Raw genomic sequence first — 17,349 nt, 5'->3', positions numbered from 1 at the left:
GCTTAAAGCTCAACATTCAGAAAACGAAGATCATGGCATCCGGTCCCATCACTTCATGGGAAACAGATGGGGAAACAGTGGAAACAGTGTCAGACTTTATTTTTGGGGGCTCCAAAATCACTGCAGATGGTGACTGCAGCCATGAAATTAAAAGACGCTTACTCCTTGGAAGAAAAGTTATGACCAACCTAGATAGCACATTCAAAAGCAGAGACATGACTTTGCCAACAAAGGTCTGTCTAGTCAAGGCTATGGTTTTTCCTGTGGTCATGTATGGATGTGAGAGTTGGACTGTGAAGAAAGCTGAGCGCCGAAGAATTGATGCTTTTGAACTGTGGTGTTGGAGAAGACTCTTGAGAGTCCCTGGAACTGCAAGGAGATCCAACCAGTCCATTCTAAAGGAGATCAGTCCTGGGTGTTCTTTGGAAGGAATGATGCTGAAGCTGAAACTCCAGTACTTCGGCCACCTGATGCGAAGAGTTGACTCATTGGAAAAGACTCTGATGCTGGGAGGGATTGGTGGCAGGCAGAAAAGGGGACGACAGAGGATGAGATGGTTGGATGGCATCACCAACTCGATGGATGTGAGTCTGAGTGAACTCCGGGAGTTGGTGATGGACAGGGAGGCCTGGCGTGCTGCAATTCATGGGGTCACAAAGAGTTGGACACGACTGAGCGACTGAACTGAACTGAACTAAACTGAAAGGTTGATAAATAGCGTAGTGAACAGAGCTAGGCTTTGGATTGGACTGTTCCATAATTGCTGAATAAGTCACTTGGGCAAGTTTTTTGCTTCTCTGAGCTTCCGTCCAACAGATAATACTCAACAGTGATGTTGGAAAATAATAAATGTACCATAGTTTGATAATATTTAACCCATAGTAAGCACTTAAGTGGTGGTTTGCTATTGCTCTTTTTCTCTTTGTCCTATTTTGGAGACAAAGAATATCCTTGCAATCAACTATAGGCAAATACTTTACCATCTTTTGTTTCGCTGTTCTTAAATATTTTGTATTAGCCTTTTCTGGCTTAGATTACATTTTGGATCAAATATCTTCTAATATACTGGAGGCCTTCTAATAATATAAATTTGAGTTTGGAAATATAGATTTACAGTACAGTGGCCTTTTGCTTGGTCTTTTACCTTTTCAGCACTTGGGAAATACAAAGCATGTGAGAGTGTTATTCTGTTATCCATGGATATGCCTCCGGAGTTTACAACGTGTTTTTTATGCTGAGCATTTAGTCCACTATACTCTGTCAGAAGTAAAACGATCTGATTTCTTCCCCAAAGTGTCTTATTTTCATTTGCTTGCTAAAAACTGAGAAACGTTTTGACAATTTGGGACAAATGTTTGGACACAGATGATACAATTCAGGTTGTGGCGTTTGTGTTGCCTGCTTGATTGGAGACTTTGGACTTTGGTGGAAACTGCTCTGTCTCTAAGCCATTCTGGGTACATCCCCTCAGCCAGGCCTGGTGCCTCTGCCACTGTACTATAGATGTTTGTTCATTTGTCTCCACGCGACTGTCCGTCCACTAAGGGCAGAAGCCAAGTCCCAGCATGGTTTGTAAGAATAATGGTTGATTGAAAGAAGGAAAGCCGTAGCAAGAAAGAAAGATGAACAGTGCATACATAGAGGAGGGCAAGCAAGAAATGGCAGCGCTTTAAGGAGTCAAGTGATTAGTGCAATGACTGGTCTGATTCAGGACCTTTTGAATCTCTCAGTTGAGAAACAGAAAGGTCTTTGTTGGTGCAGAAAGGTTAAGGGTAGAGATGTTGCCAGTTCGCCATCAATCGTGAGTGGAAGGAATCAACTCTGAAAGGAATCGGGTAATCCTGTGTATTAGTAATAGTGCATAAGTTTTTTTTTTTTTTTTAACTTTATTTTACTGTATTAACTTTACAATACTGTATTGGTTTTGCCATACATTGACATGAATCTGCCACGGGTGTACATGAGTTCCCAAACATGAACCCCTGCATAACTTTTTTTTAATTGAACATTTCAAAAGATGAGTTGCCTTTGGGATTTTCTTATCTAAATAGGAAGGTGACTCTTGGAGGAAAGCTGTCTATCTAAGCTTCCTCTAAGATGATGTCAGCCTCCAAACTTGACCCTGAGTAATGTCTGCAGTTTTGTGTTGGGCATTATGCTGAAGCCATTGTTTGTGAAGCAAGTATAATTTTTTATGGCTGAGCTCAGATGAGTCGAGTTTGGTCCCTTTGATTCATTTTTTTCATTCATTCATTTTCCCCCTCACCATCCCGACAGACAGTCGAGCACAGTGATGGGCGGGCATGGTTTGGTAAACAAAGGGGGACCAGCCCCTGGGGGGCAGCTGGCCCCTCCTGGGAGGGTGAGGGGTGCCTTGATGGGAAAGGCAGGATGTAAAGGGGCACAGGGTGAGAGGCCTGTGGGGCAGACATGGGGAGAAAGTCACTTTTGTTTAGATTGTGGCCTGAAGTATAACTTCATGTTCCTGACAAATAGCTTAATTTATTAATACTTATGGCTCCTTGAATAGAGTATATTTTTGTAGCCTTTCCTAATTTGTGCCACCAAGCTGAGGCAGACCCAGAACAGCCGTGATGCATGGCAGAAGGCCGCCCCCGTTGGCCGCAGACTGGCCTCTGACTTGGCACCGGGCTTATTTCTGCCGACACACACGGTCCGTTGACTTCCCTTCATCCACCCTGGGAGTCACAGCCACACTGGGAGAGCAGCGTGAGCTGGATGCTTTCACTGGCGCATTTGCAAGTTAAATAAGTAATCTCTTAATACCTACTGGTATCTTCCTCTCTCTCTTTAAAGTTTTTATTATGAGAAATAAAATATATACAAAAGAAAGAGTGTGTGTGCGTGTGCGCACGCGCATGTGTGCATGCATGTGGATACACTTTTCCGAGTGCACGTTACAAACAAGCTCCCACGGGGACTTGGTCCAGTGGTTGAGAGCGTCCTCTACAGGGGACATGGCTTCACTCCCTGGGTAAGGAACTAAGATCCCACATGCCCTGCACAGATCGTGTGGCCCAAACCAACCCCAGCTCCCATGCCCTCACTGCCTAGCCTAAGAAATTAAACAACCAACAGTGTGTGCTGCACACATCCTGCCCTGGCCACCCTCTTACAGTCAGGACCACTAGCCTGAAGTTTGTGTTCAGTGTTCTCTCTCGTCCCCCTCTTTTACTATGTTTTAATAGGTCATATTTACGCTTGTGCTAGGATGTATTACAATATCAGACTGTCAGTGTGGACCAACAGCAAATCAAGAAATAAGCCAGAAAGCTGTTAGATTGCCTGATTGTACTCTTTTAAAGAGGAAAATATACTGGCAACCTCAAAGTGCTTTAAAAAAAAAAGTCAAAACAAAAGCCTTTCAGTTTCAGGGTTTGTTAAAAGGGTAAGGTTTTTACAAACCAGGGTACTACCCATGGACCCAGCATTAACATGACAAGGAATTGCTTCAACAATAACAGGGAAAACATTGTTATTTTAAACCAGGCCATTAGTTCATAGTAATGCTGCTGCCGCCGCCTCCGCTGCTGCTGCTGCTGCTGCTGCTGCTGCTAAGTCGCTTCAGTCGTGTCCGACTCTGTGCGACCCCATAGACGGCAGCCCACCAGGCTCCCCGGTCCCTGGGATTCTCCAGGCAAGAACACTCCAGTGCATTTAAAATGATTTTGTGGTATCAGAGTTTACTGGTGTTAAAGGGCATATTGACGTGTTAGTTGGGAGACATGATTGACATTGTATTGATCATTTGAAACAGATCAGGAATAACTCTTTGGGCAGACATTCTTGAATTTGCTTTTCTTCTTTGTGGTTGTGATGGATGTTGTTTGTATCCTGTATTTGTGCCCCCCTTTCCCCCCTAAACTGCTCAGGTTTCCATCCAAAATGGAAGAATATCAAGTTTTGAGTGTCGTATTTGACTACTGTAGAAATGATCCTTAGCAAGTTGATTTCACAACTAAGTGATTATTTGTCAAATGACTTTGCAGGTGTTTTCAGTTTGAAAATGTATTTTGAAGATCGTCATCGCTCCCCTGCTGAGTGATACTTTAGGGCAGCATAGCTCGTTGAGAGGGCTTCCCTGGTGGCTCTGCGGTAACGAATCTGCCTGCAGTGCAGGAGACCTCGGTTCAGTCCCTGGGTTGGGAAGATCCTCTGGAGGAGGGAATGGCAACCAACTCCAGTATTCTTGCCTGGAGAATTTCGTGGACAGAGGAGCCTGGCGGGCACGACTGAAGTGACCAAGCAGCAGCAGCAGTTCATTTAGAAATTTATTTCCTAGAGCACGTCAGAACAGCTCTGGTTTCCATTCTGAAGCTGATCTGTAAGTTAATATGTAACTCAGAATACAAAGTTAGCCAGTTGTAAAAACATGTGCATATTACTTCATCTTTTTATTTCATTTCTATGTTTTTATTCTTGAGGCAGTTGGTTTTTCCAGGAGTCAGCAGGAAACCTTTCCCCCTAGCAATGAGTTTTTAAACCACAGTTTTAATACTTTTCACAGTGGTTTTTGCCACTATTCCATAATCGTAAATCTGAGGCCTAAAAATACCTGTGATACCTATGTAATGTCTTACTCAGACTGGGAGTCCGGTCTACAGTGACGTGGGATGACGTGGATGAGAACAATAGTTTCTCTACATCTCAGTGTTCTTTATATTTGCATTCTTTAGCCATTTTAACTAGCCCCTTTAAAACTCTCTTCTATGAATAATTTTACTATGTACTTCCGTGATACTCCTAGTCACTTAAAAAAAAAAAAAAGGCTGGACAAAGCAAACTATTTCCAATTGTTTAGGAATCCAGTGAATTCATCCCTGGCTTGGGCTACATGGAATGTAGTCTGAGAAGGCGATCTGTTTTCCCTTCTCTTTCCCCACACAGGAGAAACTTTGTAACGGGTTCATCACAGCTGATCAGAAACTGCTATAAGCACTTTAGGATTCTTTGATGTGCATGTAACCACACGCAGTGTAAATCCCTGCTGAAACTTCTCCCTGAGATCAGCTATGCAGAGTACCTTACTCCTAGCATTTCTCTAGTTTTCATGCATCACAACTTCCTGTCTCCCCATTCGTACTGTTCTCTGTCCTGGGGGCCAGGTGATGGAGTGACTGCTCAGCATGTTTAGGGGAAAGTGCAGGAGATGAGACGAAGTCTGAGAGGTGGTTGGGACTAGCTTACCCTGGGCTCTATGAGGCACTGTGAGTGCTCAGACCTGATCCTGGCTGATGTGGGGAATCCTTGGAGCATTTTGTGTAGAGTGATAAGATCAGAGAGGCCAAGAGCTCTCTGACCCTCTGTGTATTGGCTGCAGTTAAGTGGCTGAGGGTGGAAGAGAGAACCAGCTTAGGAAGTCACAGAAATAACCCAAGTGAAACATGATGGTGGAATGGACCAAGATGGTAGCACTGGAAGAGCATGCAGAGATCCATTTCTAGATATATTTTTAGTAGAGACACATATTTTGTGATGGCTTAGAGGTAAATTGTGAGAAAGAAAGGTGTCCAGAGTCTTAACCTTAGCCACTAGAAGGCTGGAGTTGTCACTTACTAAAGTGGAGGGCAGATTGGGAGGTGGGAATCATCTTTACATTGTTAAATTTAAGATGCCAGTTAGATTCAAGTGACATTGTTGGGTAAACACTTGCATATGAATGTGTGTGTGTGTGTGTGTGTGTGTGTGTGTGTGTGTGTGTGTACAGGAGTCATCGGCACTTAGGAGATATTTAAAGCCCTGAAACTAGATGAGGTCACCAAGAGAATGACTAGATAAGAGGTCAGAGGGGTGAGGGACTTGCCTGGTGGTCCAGTGGTTAAGAATCCACCTTTCAGAGCAGGGGACACAGGGTCGACCCCTGGACAGAACTACAAATCCAGATGTCACAGGGCAGCTAAGCCCATGTGCTGCACCTCCTGAGCTCGTGTGCTCCTAGCCTGAGCTCCACCGTAACAGAAGCCCCCTTGTGCTGCAACAAAGACCCAGTGCAGCCAAAATTTAAAAAAAATTTTAAGAGTTCAGAAGGATGATCTGGGGCTGTCTAGCATATAGAGGTCAGGAGACTAGAAAAGAGGAGCTGATGAGAGAATCAAAAGAGATGAGATACTGATACCAAATTGGGGGGGAAAATTGTTCCAAGGAGGGAGTGATCAATTGTATCTAATGTAGTTCAGTCAGTAAGATGAGATTTGAGAATTAGCTGTCAATTTAGCCACATGGAAGTCACTGGATTTCTTAACAAGAACCGTTTTAGTGGAGTGCTGGGGATGAAAGCCTGAACAGGGTTTATTCAAGAGAAAATGGGAGGAGGAAGACGGGGCACAGTGACTGGACCATTATTTTAAGATTTGTAGATTAGAGGAGGGCAAAGAGATCTTACCTGGGGGGCAACGCAGGGTCAAGATTTTTTTCCGCTAAAGTATATAGTATATATAGAATAATAAATGCTATATAAATGTATATAGTTCTATGGCTGATGACAGTAACTCAGTAGAGAATGAAAAATTCAGGAGAAAAAGCGAGAGTTGCTAGATCAGTGTCTCTAGGTGACTGAGAGAAGATGAGACGCAGTGCACAGTGGAGAGGGGCACCCACATTTCCTGCAGAGGAAAGACAGGCCACAAATGCAGGCGGAGGGTAGGATATGGTTGGGGACACAGAGAAGTTCTCTTCCGATTCTGTTTTCTCACGGAAACAGGCAGCATGGTCATTAGCTGAGCAGAAGCAGAGGGGGAGTCCACAGTTGAGGTTGGAGAGAAGGCATAAAGTAGTCATTTGGGAGAGTGGATCCTTGACGGAGAGGGGCATGTGGGAGGATCGCTCAGCACCATTAAGGGCCCTGTTTGACGTTAGTGGCCGTGGATTTAAGGGGAAGCCCAGTCAGTGGGAGTGTGTGCTTCTCTCCATCTGTGGCCGGCTGCCCTGGCAGAGATGCACATTGGATAAGACTGTGAAAGGGTTGCAGGACCGATGGGGTCTGGGTTCTAATGTGGCTGAAGCATTCAATAAAATCAGGGTTTTGGAAGAAATGTTCTGGAAAGATCAGAGGTGGTCAGTCAGAGGGTAGAGAGCCTGAAAGAAGATTGTGGAGGGGGCACAGGTATTGATGATAGGATCTGGGGCAGCAGTTCTCAACCAGGAGCAACTTACCCTGAATAGGAGTTGTGGTTGTCTGAAGACATTGTTGGAAAGGGAGAAGATACTTCAGACACCTGGTAGAGGTCAGGGATGCTGCTAAACATCCACGCACAGGAGAGCCTCCACAACAAAGACTGGTCTGGCCTGACTGTCAGGAGTGCCATGGCGGAGAAGCCCCATCTAGACTGTGATTATGGGAGTTAGTAGCTGGGATAAGCCTGAGGACAAGATTATTGGAAAAAAGAAGGTAAAGAGACCAGGGTTTTGGAAGTTTCTTCCTATGACTAATGGAATCTCCAAGAATTACAAAAGGAGTTAAGAGAAAGAGTCAGGGATAGAGGAGGTTAACTAGCTGTGTATGAAGTTATTTTATTTTTCTGCAACTAGCTGACTGGCTGGAGTTGGAATTGATTTTCCTGGCTCAAAAAACTACATGTCCAAATTAGCCAGAGTGATGATATGTTGTTGTTTTTAAAAGTCACTTGTTTTTTAACCAGTTTTGACATAATTGTCTATCTTAAATATATTGTCTAAAAACCCATTTAGGGATTTGGTTGGTCTTTTGGTCAAAATTACATGACTGTAAACTTGGGCACTTGGCCTAGTTCCATCTTTAAATACCTTCTCAGGGTAACAGTTCTTGCAACTAGACCTTGTAGCAGGGATCTTGTTTGAGAAAATCGTTGAGAAACTTAATTTATTGATTTTAAAGACTGTGACTTTCCTTGCAGTGCTCCTCACAGTGGAGAAACTAGTCAAAATCACACAGAGTAAATAAGGGTCACAAACCAGTGCTGCTTCCTGGAATAAGTCACATTGTCCGGTCTTGCGCGTTGTCCTTCATTCTGAGCTCAAGTGCCCTGGGGCTGCTTTTCTGCCTACCCACAATAGCACGGGGTGTCTTTTGTTTGCTTCTTGCTTAAAAGAAGGTCTTGTTTTGAGGTTTGGACCATGAATAATAATCTGCTGTTCTCTATAATAATAATCCACCCTCTTTAGCAGAAAAAAATCTACTTGATTCAGTGTGGCTATCAGTTTATTTAGAAGAATGGCCAAAAGTGCCCATTGTGTCCTGAGAATAAACATTTGGAAGATAGTTGGAGAGAATGGGGGAGTGCCGTTGCTCTCCTTGGCCTGGAATCATAAAGACCTCAGGGAGAAAAAATTCTGAAAATGACCATCAGTCCCCTGTGACAATGCCCTTCCTTATTCTACTCATCTGTTACATTCTGAGAATAATTGAAACACTGTAGATAGGGATTCTCTCCCAAATATTTCTTTAAAAAATCTCTTATTTTGAAAATGGGTGTTTTTAATCTTTTCTGTATTAACTCTGTTTCCACTTTTAGGCCAAATTAGTTTCTTTCTAATCATCATTTAGGCCATGAAAGAGTTTCTTTTGGGGTGAAGATTATTTTAGCTTAGCAACAGTCCTTAATAATTCTTGCAGTTGCCTCTGATTGTAGATCTTGAAATGATAGACATTTTGATTACTATTTTCCGGGCTTAGGCTAATTGAAAAATTCAATGAGGAGAGGAATATGTGACCCAGTGTGGTTAGTTATTTCTTGAGTACACATGTTATTTGACACACTGAAATTCAATGGTAGGTAAGATTTCATTAATGAACACAAGATAAGTTACGCTTTTTTCCCCCTTAAATACAGGAAAAGAGTGTGTTAAATAATGAACATGGCTTTAAAATAAAGTGATCTCTTACCTAGAACAGTTTAAATTGGTTTAAATATGGAAGATGAGAAAAGATCAACCTGATATAAATTGAAATGTAGGAGGTGAATATAAGAACCGTTTAAAGAGTTAAAAATATGGCCTCCACATCATTAAAAACAGAGCATCAGAGAAGCATGATGAGATGTCCTTCAGTAGATGTACTGATAAACTGAAGTACAAAGGATATTGTTCAGCAGTGAAATGAAGTGGTCTGTCATGCCATGAAATGATATGAAGGAAGCTTAAATGAGGGAAGCCAATCTGAAAAGGCTACATTAACTATATGATTCCAGCTATAGAATATTCTGGAAGTTAGTGATACACTAATGCAAAGTGTACAATGTCACGAACCTCCGTCCATAGTTCATCAGGCTATCTATCAGATCTAGTCCCTTAATCTATTTCTCACTTCCACTGTATAATCATAAGGGATTTGATTTAGGTCATACCTGAATGGTCTAGTGGTTTCCCTACTTTCTTCAATTTAAGTCTGAATTTGGTAATAAGGAGTTCATGATCTGAGCCACAGTCAGCTCCCAGTCTTGTTTTTGCTGACTACATAGAGCTTTCCATCTTTGGCTGCAAAGAATATAATCAATCTGATTTCGGTGTTCACCATCTGGTGATGTCCATGTGTAGAGTCTTCTCTTGTGTTGTTGGAAGAGGGTGTTTGCTATGATCAGTGCATTTTCTTGGCAAAACTCTATTAGCCTTTGCCCTGCTTCATTTCGTATTCCAAGGCCAAATTTGCCTGTTACTCCAGGTGTTTCTTGACTTCCTACTTTTGCATTCCAGTCCCCTATAATGAAAAGGACATCTTTTTCGAGTGTTAGTTCTAAAAGGTCTTGTAGGTCTTCATAGAACTGTTCAACTTCAGCTTCTTCAGCGTTACTGGTTGGGGCATAGACTTGGATTACCGTGATACTGAATGGTTTACCTTGGAAACGAACAGAGATCATTCTGTCTTTTTTGAGACTGCATCCAAGTACTGCATTTCAGACTCTTTTGTTGACCATGATGGCTACTCCATTTCTTCTGAGGGATTCCTGCCCACAGTAGTAGATATAATGGTCATCTGAGTTAAATTCACCCATTCCAGTCCATTTTAGTTCCCTGATTCCTAGAATGTCGACGTTCACTCTTGCCATCTCCTGTTTGACCGCTTCCAATTTGTCTTGATTCATGGACCTGACATTCCAGGTTCCTATGCAATATTGCTCTTTACAGCATCAGACCTTGCTTGTATCACCAGTCACATCCACAGCTGGGTATTGTTTTTGCTTTGGCTCCATCCCTTCATTCTTTCTGGAGTTATTTCTCCACTGATCTCCAGTAGCATATTGGGCACCTAATGACCTGGGGAGTTCCTCTTTCAGTATCCTATCATATTGCCTTTTCATACTGTTCATGGGGTTCTCAAGGCAAGAATACTGAAGTGGTTTGCCATTCCCTTCTCCAGTGGACCACATTCTGTCAGACCTCTCCACCATGCCCACCCATCTTGGGTGGCCCCACAGAGCATGGCTTAGTTTCACTGAGTTAGACAAGGCTGTGGTCCTAGTGTGATTAGATTGACTAGTATTCTATAAGTATGGTTTCAGTGTGTCTGCCCTCTTGTAACACCTACCGTCTTACTTGGGTTTTTCTTACCTTGGACGTGGAGTATCCCTTCACGGCTGCTCCAGCAAAGCACAGCCACTGCTCCTTACCTTGGACGAGGGGTATCTCCTCACCACCCTCTCTCCTGACCTTGAACATGGAATAGCTCCTTTAGGCCCTCCAGCGCCCACGCAGCCATTACTCCTTGGACTGGGGTCGGCGGGGATAGCTCCTCTAGGCTGCCGCCCCTGACATGGATGGAGGTTCGTGACATTGTGCAGGAGACAGGGATCAAGACCATCCCCATGGAAAAGAAATGCAAAAAAGCCAAATGGCTGTCTGGGGAGGCCTTACAAATAGCTGTGAAAAGAAGAGAAGCAAAAAGCAAAGGAGAAAAGGAAAGATATAAGCATCTGAATGCAGAGTTCCAAAGAATAACAAGAAGAGATAAGAAAGCCTTCCTCAGCGATCAATGCAAAGAAATAGAGGAAAACAACAGAATGGGAAAGACTAGAGATCTCTTCAAGAAAATTAGAGACACCAAGGGAACATTTCATGCAAAGATGGGCTCAATAAAGGACAGAAATGGTATGGACCTAACAGAAGCAGAAGATATTAAGAGGTGGCAAGAATACACAGAAGAACTGTGCAAAAAAGATCTTCATGACCAAGATAATCACGATGGTGTGATCACTCACCTAGAGCCAGACATCCTGGAATGTGAAGTCAAGTGGGCCTTAGAAAGCATCACTATGAACAAAGCTAGTGGAGATGATGGAATTCCACTTGAGCTATTTCAGATCCTGAAAGATGATGCTATGAAAGTGCTGCACTCAATATGCCAGCAAATTTGGAAAACTCAGCAGTGGCCGCAGGACTGGAGAATGTCAGTTTTCATTCCAATCCCAAAGAAAGGCAATGCCAAAGAATGCTCAAACTACCGCACAATTGCACTCATCTCACATGCTAGTAAAGTAATGCTCAAAATTCTCCAAGCCACGCCTCAGCAATACGTGAACCGTGAACTTCCTGATGTTTAAGCTGGTTTTAGAATAGGCAGAGGAACCAGAGATTAAATTGCCAACATCCGCTGGATCATGGAAAAAGCAAGAGAGTTCCAGAGAAACATCTATTTCTGCTTTATTGACTATGCCAAAGCCTTTGACTGTGTGGATCACAATTAACTGTGGAAAATTCTGAAAGTGATGGGAATACCAGGCCACCTGATGTGCCTCTTGAGAAAACTGTATGCAGGTCAGGAAGCAACAGTTAGAACTGGACATGGAACAACAGACTGGTTGCAAATAGGAAAAGGAGTACGTCAAGGCTGTATATTGTCACCCTGCTTATTTAACTTCTATGCAGAGTACATCATGAGAAACGCTGGGCTGGAAGAAGCACAAGCTGAAATCAAGATTGCTGGGAGAAATCTCAATAACCTCAGGTATGCAGATGACACCACCCTTATGGCAGAAAGTGAAGAGGAACTCAAAAGCCTCTTGATGAAAGTGAAAGAGGAGAGTGAAAAAGTTGGCTTAAAGCTCAGCATTCAGGAAACAAAGATCATGGCATCTGGTCCCATCACTTCATGGGAAATAGATGGGGAAACAGTGGAAACAGTATCAGACTTTACTTTTGGGGGCTCCAAAATCACTGCAGATGGTGACTGCAGCCATGAAATTAAAAGACGCTTACTCCTTGGAAGAAAAGTTATCACCAACCTAGATAGCATATTGAAAAGTGAAGACATGACTTTGTCAACAAAGGTCCGTCTAGTCAAGGCTATGGGTTTTCCTGTGGTCATGTATGGATGTGAGAGTTGGACTATGAAGAAAGCTGAGCGCCAAAGAATTGATGCTTTTGACCTGTGGTGTTGGAGAAGACTCTTGAGAGTCCCTTGGACTGCAAGGAGATCCAACCAGTCCATTCTGAAGGAGATCAACCCTGGGATTTCTTTGGAAGGAATGATGCTAAAGCTGAAGCTCCAGTACTTTGGCCACCTCATGCAAAGAGTTGACTCATTGGAAAAGACTCTGATGCTGGGAGGGATTGGGGGCAGGAGGAGAAGGGGACGACAGAGGATGAGATGGCTGGATGGCATCACTGACTCTATGGACATGAGTCTGAGTGAACTCCGGGAGTTGGTGATAGACAGGGAGGCCTGGCATGCTGCGATTGATGGGGTTGCAGAGTCGGACACGACTGAGCGACTGAACTGAACTGAACTGAATGCAAAGTGTTAACAATGGAGAAAATTGGCACTTGGGGAAAGCAAGAGGGAATATATGGGAACTCCCTTTTTTTTTTTGCCTGAAGCTCAGAGTCTTAACCTCTGGACTGCCATGGAGGTCCCAGGAACTACCTACTTTTCTGCAAACCTCAAACTGCTCTGAAAATTAAAGTCTGTTCATTCAAGGAAAACATAAATATTAGGTAGAACTGAACTAGTAAAAATGTCTTCTTACTAAAAAACAGAAATCCCAAACTCTAATATACAGTGATGGTGGGTTACTGTATACAGTTTGTAATGTTCTTTTATTTTTTTCTTTGTCCTCAGATAAATATGCACAGTGGTATTCATGCTAAATCCTACTCCTAAAGTGTCCTTATTCCTCTCTCTACAGTGACATATGGTGTATCGGCCTTGGAGGTGTATACACCAAAAGAAATCTTCGTGCCAAATGGGACACAAGGGAAGCTGCCGTGCAAGTTCAAGTCTACTAACTCGACTGGCACGCTGACCTCAGTCTCCTGGAGTTTCCAGCCAGAGGGGAGCGACACCACAGTGTCGGTAGGAACGCTTATTTCATCTCTACGGGTCCTCTCTCGTGGTGTTCTTTTTATTTCTTTAATTCAAGGATAATTAAAGGATATTATGGATATGTAAAGGATATATATATTACCCTCTCATTAAAGGATAATTAGAGGATATTATGATTTTTTTTCCATACATCAACATGAATCTGAATTAGTTATACATTTGGCCCCTTCCTCTTGAAACCCCCACCTCCCTCCCCTTCCCAGCCCATTAGGTTGTCATGGAGCACTGGTTTTGGGTTCCCTGCATCATACATCAAATTCCCAGGGGCTATCTACTCTACCTATGGTAATGTATATGATTGAGTGCTGTTCTCTCAAATCATCCCGCTCTCTCCTTCCCCCACTGTCCCAAAGTCTGTTCTTCAGGTTTGTGTCTCCTTTGCTGCTCTGCATGTAGGATCGTCAGTACTGTCTTTTTAGATTCCATATATATGTGTTAATATACAATATTTGTCTTTCTCTTTCTGACTTACTTCACTCTGTATAATAAATAGGCTCTAGGTTCATCCACCTCATTAGAACTGACTCAAATGCCTTCTTTCTTATAGCTGAGTAATATTCCTTTATGTATATGTACCACAGTTTCCTTATCCATTCATCTCTCAGTGGACGTCTAGGTTGCTTCCATGTCCTAGCTGTTTACATAGTGCTGCATGAGCACTGCGGTGCATGTATCTTTTTCAGTTCTGGTTTCCTCGGGGCATACACCCAGTAGTGGGACCGCTGTGTTATATGGTGGTTTTATTCCTAGTTTTTACGGAATCTCCATACTGTTTTCCACAGTGGCTGTATCAGTTTGCATTCCCACCAGCAGTGTAAGAGGATTCCCTTTTATCCATATCCTCTCCAGCATTTATTGTCTGTAGACTTTTTGGCGATGGCCTCATGAGATTCTTTACTTCTCTAGTGTGATTAATGATGATTCTTCTGATTGGGCACTTGCAAAATAAGTCAGTGACGCTTCAAGGCCCTTTTCTTGCCTCAGACTCTCCAGGAAAAAAAATAAGTTCAGCATCTCTTAAATGCAACTTTTTATCGATATTGTTACCAATATTAATATCTCTATCATCTATCTACTGGGTTGGGATATATGCCTGATTTCCAAATCTTCGCGTGGACTTGTGTCCCTCAGGATTTATAAAAAGGGAGACCCTTGGGTGCTGTGCCTTAGAAGGAAGGAAAGATGAGGTAAAGTCAGAGATTACGTATTTAGTTAACTTCCTCATAGGGTCCAGTTAGGTATAATTCTTGGTAAAACAGAGTCCCAGAGTGAGTGAGAGCAGGAACCCATACAAATGTAACATGGGAAAACAGAGTCAGAGGCATTCTGTTGCTTCCCATAAACATGTTATTAATGTGGAACATGTATCCTATAGATGCAAAATTAAACACACAGATTTACGCAGCAGAGTTCAAAGAATTGTTTAAATTTGTAATAACTTCACACTGATATCTTTTGCCAGACTAGAAGTGAGGGATATAATCTATAGAAAGTAGAGCATCATCAGGAAGACACCTAGATGCTCTTTCCTTTGAAGAGCAATTCTGCTTGTGCTCAAAACATCCTTGCCATGTGCGTGATGCATGCTTAGATACCCTCAGCCTTAATATTAAGAGCATGCTGGGAACTTTCCCAGTGGTCCACTGGTTAAGAATCTGCCTTCCGATGCAGGGGATGAGGGTTGGGGCCCTGGCTGAGGACCCACGATCCTACATGCCTCGGGACAGCTAAACCTGCACGCTGCAGCTACGTGTGCCACACGTACTTGGCACCACAGAGAGTCCATGCGCCACAACAAAGACCCAGTGCAGCCAGAAAAATAAGAGAAGGGGCTGTATTTCTGGTTAATGCTACATTTTAGCTAATCCATTTATACCTACATATCAATCTGATCATAGTTAGTTCCAGAATGTTCAGTTACTGAAATAGGATGCTTTAACCCCTAGATGTTGGTGCACAGTTAATAAGATGAGTAGGATGCTCCTCATTTTTATGGATTTTCAAGAGAAGTAAAATCAAGCCCAAAATACCAAAGGTGGCTTTTCTGGTCCATGGAGTTAGGATCCCTGTGTCTAAAACTGAGCTCAACTTTTCTACCCAATGTTCCCATCTCTGCTAGTTGTATTTGGGTATTTATTTTCTTCTAGGGACCTGATTTTTTGCTTTTTTGTTTTAATCTTGTGTTTTGTTGGTGGGGTTTTTGTCCTTCCCTCCCCGATCCATAGCTTCTTCCCTTCCACCGTTCACACTCAACCAAGAAATAAGGACATGTGCTGGATCTTCCTACTTTGTATCTGGCATCTAGATTTCTGTTAACCTTCCTGCTTCTCTGCTCTCCATTACATGATAAAAACTCTGCCAGGGCTGGTGTAGTAACACCCCTGGGTATTCCTCCACTTCATATCATCCATCTTTCAAGCCACCCCTGCAGTCCACCAGGTGCCTCGTCTTAAAACACTTCTTTCACCTCATCACTGCCCTCTTCAGAATCCTCATGTTTCCCACTGCGAACAGTTCTTGTCTGGAATTCAAAACTCCTCACAACTGAGTTCCAGCCCCACTTCTGTTCTCCTATGTGATCTCCTTCAGTCTAGTGTTTTTCCACTTCTTAGCTCTTACCATTTAAGTTCTGCCCCATCTTCACATTCTGATCCCTCTAAATACCTCTTTTGACCTTTTAGCTAGTTTTTTTTTTTTTTGGCCGTGCCACAAGGCATTTGGGATCTTAGTTCCCTGACCAGGGATTAAAACTGTGCTCTCTGCACTGGAAGCGTTGAGTCTTAACCACTGGACCCCCAGGGAAGTCCTCCCTTTTTAGCTGTTCTTAAAACTCCCTGCCCACATTATCTTGGCCACTCCTGTGAAAGAGTGTGCCTTACTAGAACAGTTTTACTCTTCATTATCTTGAATGGAAGCATTTTAAGGGTAGAGACCTATCTTACAGTTTTGATGTCCCTCAGGATGTTATCCAGAGAAGGCAATGGCACCCCACTCCAGTACTCTTGCCTGGAAAATCCCATGGATGGAGGAGCCTGGTAGGCTGCAGTCCACGGGGTCGCGAAGAGTCAGACACGACTGAGCGACTTCAGTTTCACTTTTCACTTTCATGCATTGGAGAAGGAAATGGCAATCCACTCCAGTGTTCTTGCCTGGAGAATCCCAGGGACGGGGGAGCCTGGTGGGCTGCCGTCTATGGGGTCGCACAGAGTCGGACACGACTGAAGCGACTTAGCAGCAGCAGCAGGATGTTATCACCGGCTTTTACTTGATAAATGTTGGTTGATAAGGAGATCTGATTTCCCTGGTGGCTCAGTTGGTTAAGAGTCTGCCTGCAATGCAGGACACCTGGGTTCAATCCCTGGGTTGAGAAGATCCCCTGGAGAAGGAAATGGCAACCCACTCCAGTATTCTTGTCTGGAGAATTACATGGACAGAGGAGCCTGGTGGGCTACAATCCATGGGGTCACAAAGAGTCAGATATGGCTGAGTGACTGACTTTCACTTTCAAGGAGATCTAGTCTCTTTTTGTATGAGTTTATTGTATTTTATTTTATTTTTACCATTTTGTTACTCTTTCTTAGTGGTTTGACCAAATCATTATCAATCGCGCAGTTCAGCAAACATATACGGTTCCAGTGATACGCCAAGTGCAGAGAAGCGCAGAGACAAATACAGTTTCAGAGGCATCAGGTGTAATGAGGGAGGGGTTGCAGAGACCCAGCAGTGGGAAAAGGTGTAGTATAGGTTTTCATTACTGTTTCAGAAATACAGGGCAGGGAATGTCTGTAGATGAGGTAGAGAGGAAGGCAGAGACCAGATGATAGAAAGACTTGCTTGCTAAGCTGAGAGCTTATGGTTTATTTCCTGGTAAAGAAGAGAGGGTGAAGGGCTTGGGCCAGGCAAGATATGACCAGACATGAGAGGCATTAAAATAATAGAAATAGCTTAAGCTTTGAAATCAGAGCTGGCTTTGAATTCTGTCTCTTAAGACCTGTGACCTTGAGTAAGTCACTAAAGTTCTGAGCCTCACTTTCCTC

At 43.2% G+C, this 17,349-nt stretch overlaps 1 protein-coding gene across 2 annotated transcripts in view; it reads left to right on the top strand.

Annotated features, from left to right (window-relative positions):
• MPZL1 (myelin protein zero like 1) overlaps positions 1-17,349 on the top strand; it is a 93,537-nt gene that overhangs the window by 54,472 nt on the left and 21,716 nt on the right. For both annotated transcript variants that reach the window (XM_052637079.1, XM_052637078.1), the window contains exon 2: positions 13,116-13,282. In XM_052637079.1, coding sequence (XP_052493039.1) covers positions 13,116-13,282 — 167 coding nt within the window. The remainder of the gene's footprint in view (positions 1-13,115; positions 13,283-17,349) is intronic.

Source organism: Budorcas taxicolor, chromosome 3 (assembly GCF_023091745.1).
Source record: "Budorcas taxicolor isolate Tak-1 chromosome 3, Takin1.1, whole genome shotgun sequence".
Lineage (NCBI taxonomy): Eukaryota > Metazoa > Chordata > Mammalia > Artiodactyla > Bovidae > Budorcas > Budorcas taxicolor.
This window is presented reverse-complemented; position numbering and strand designations above follow the sequence as displayed.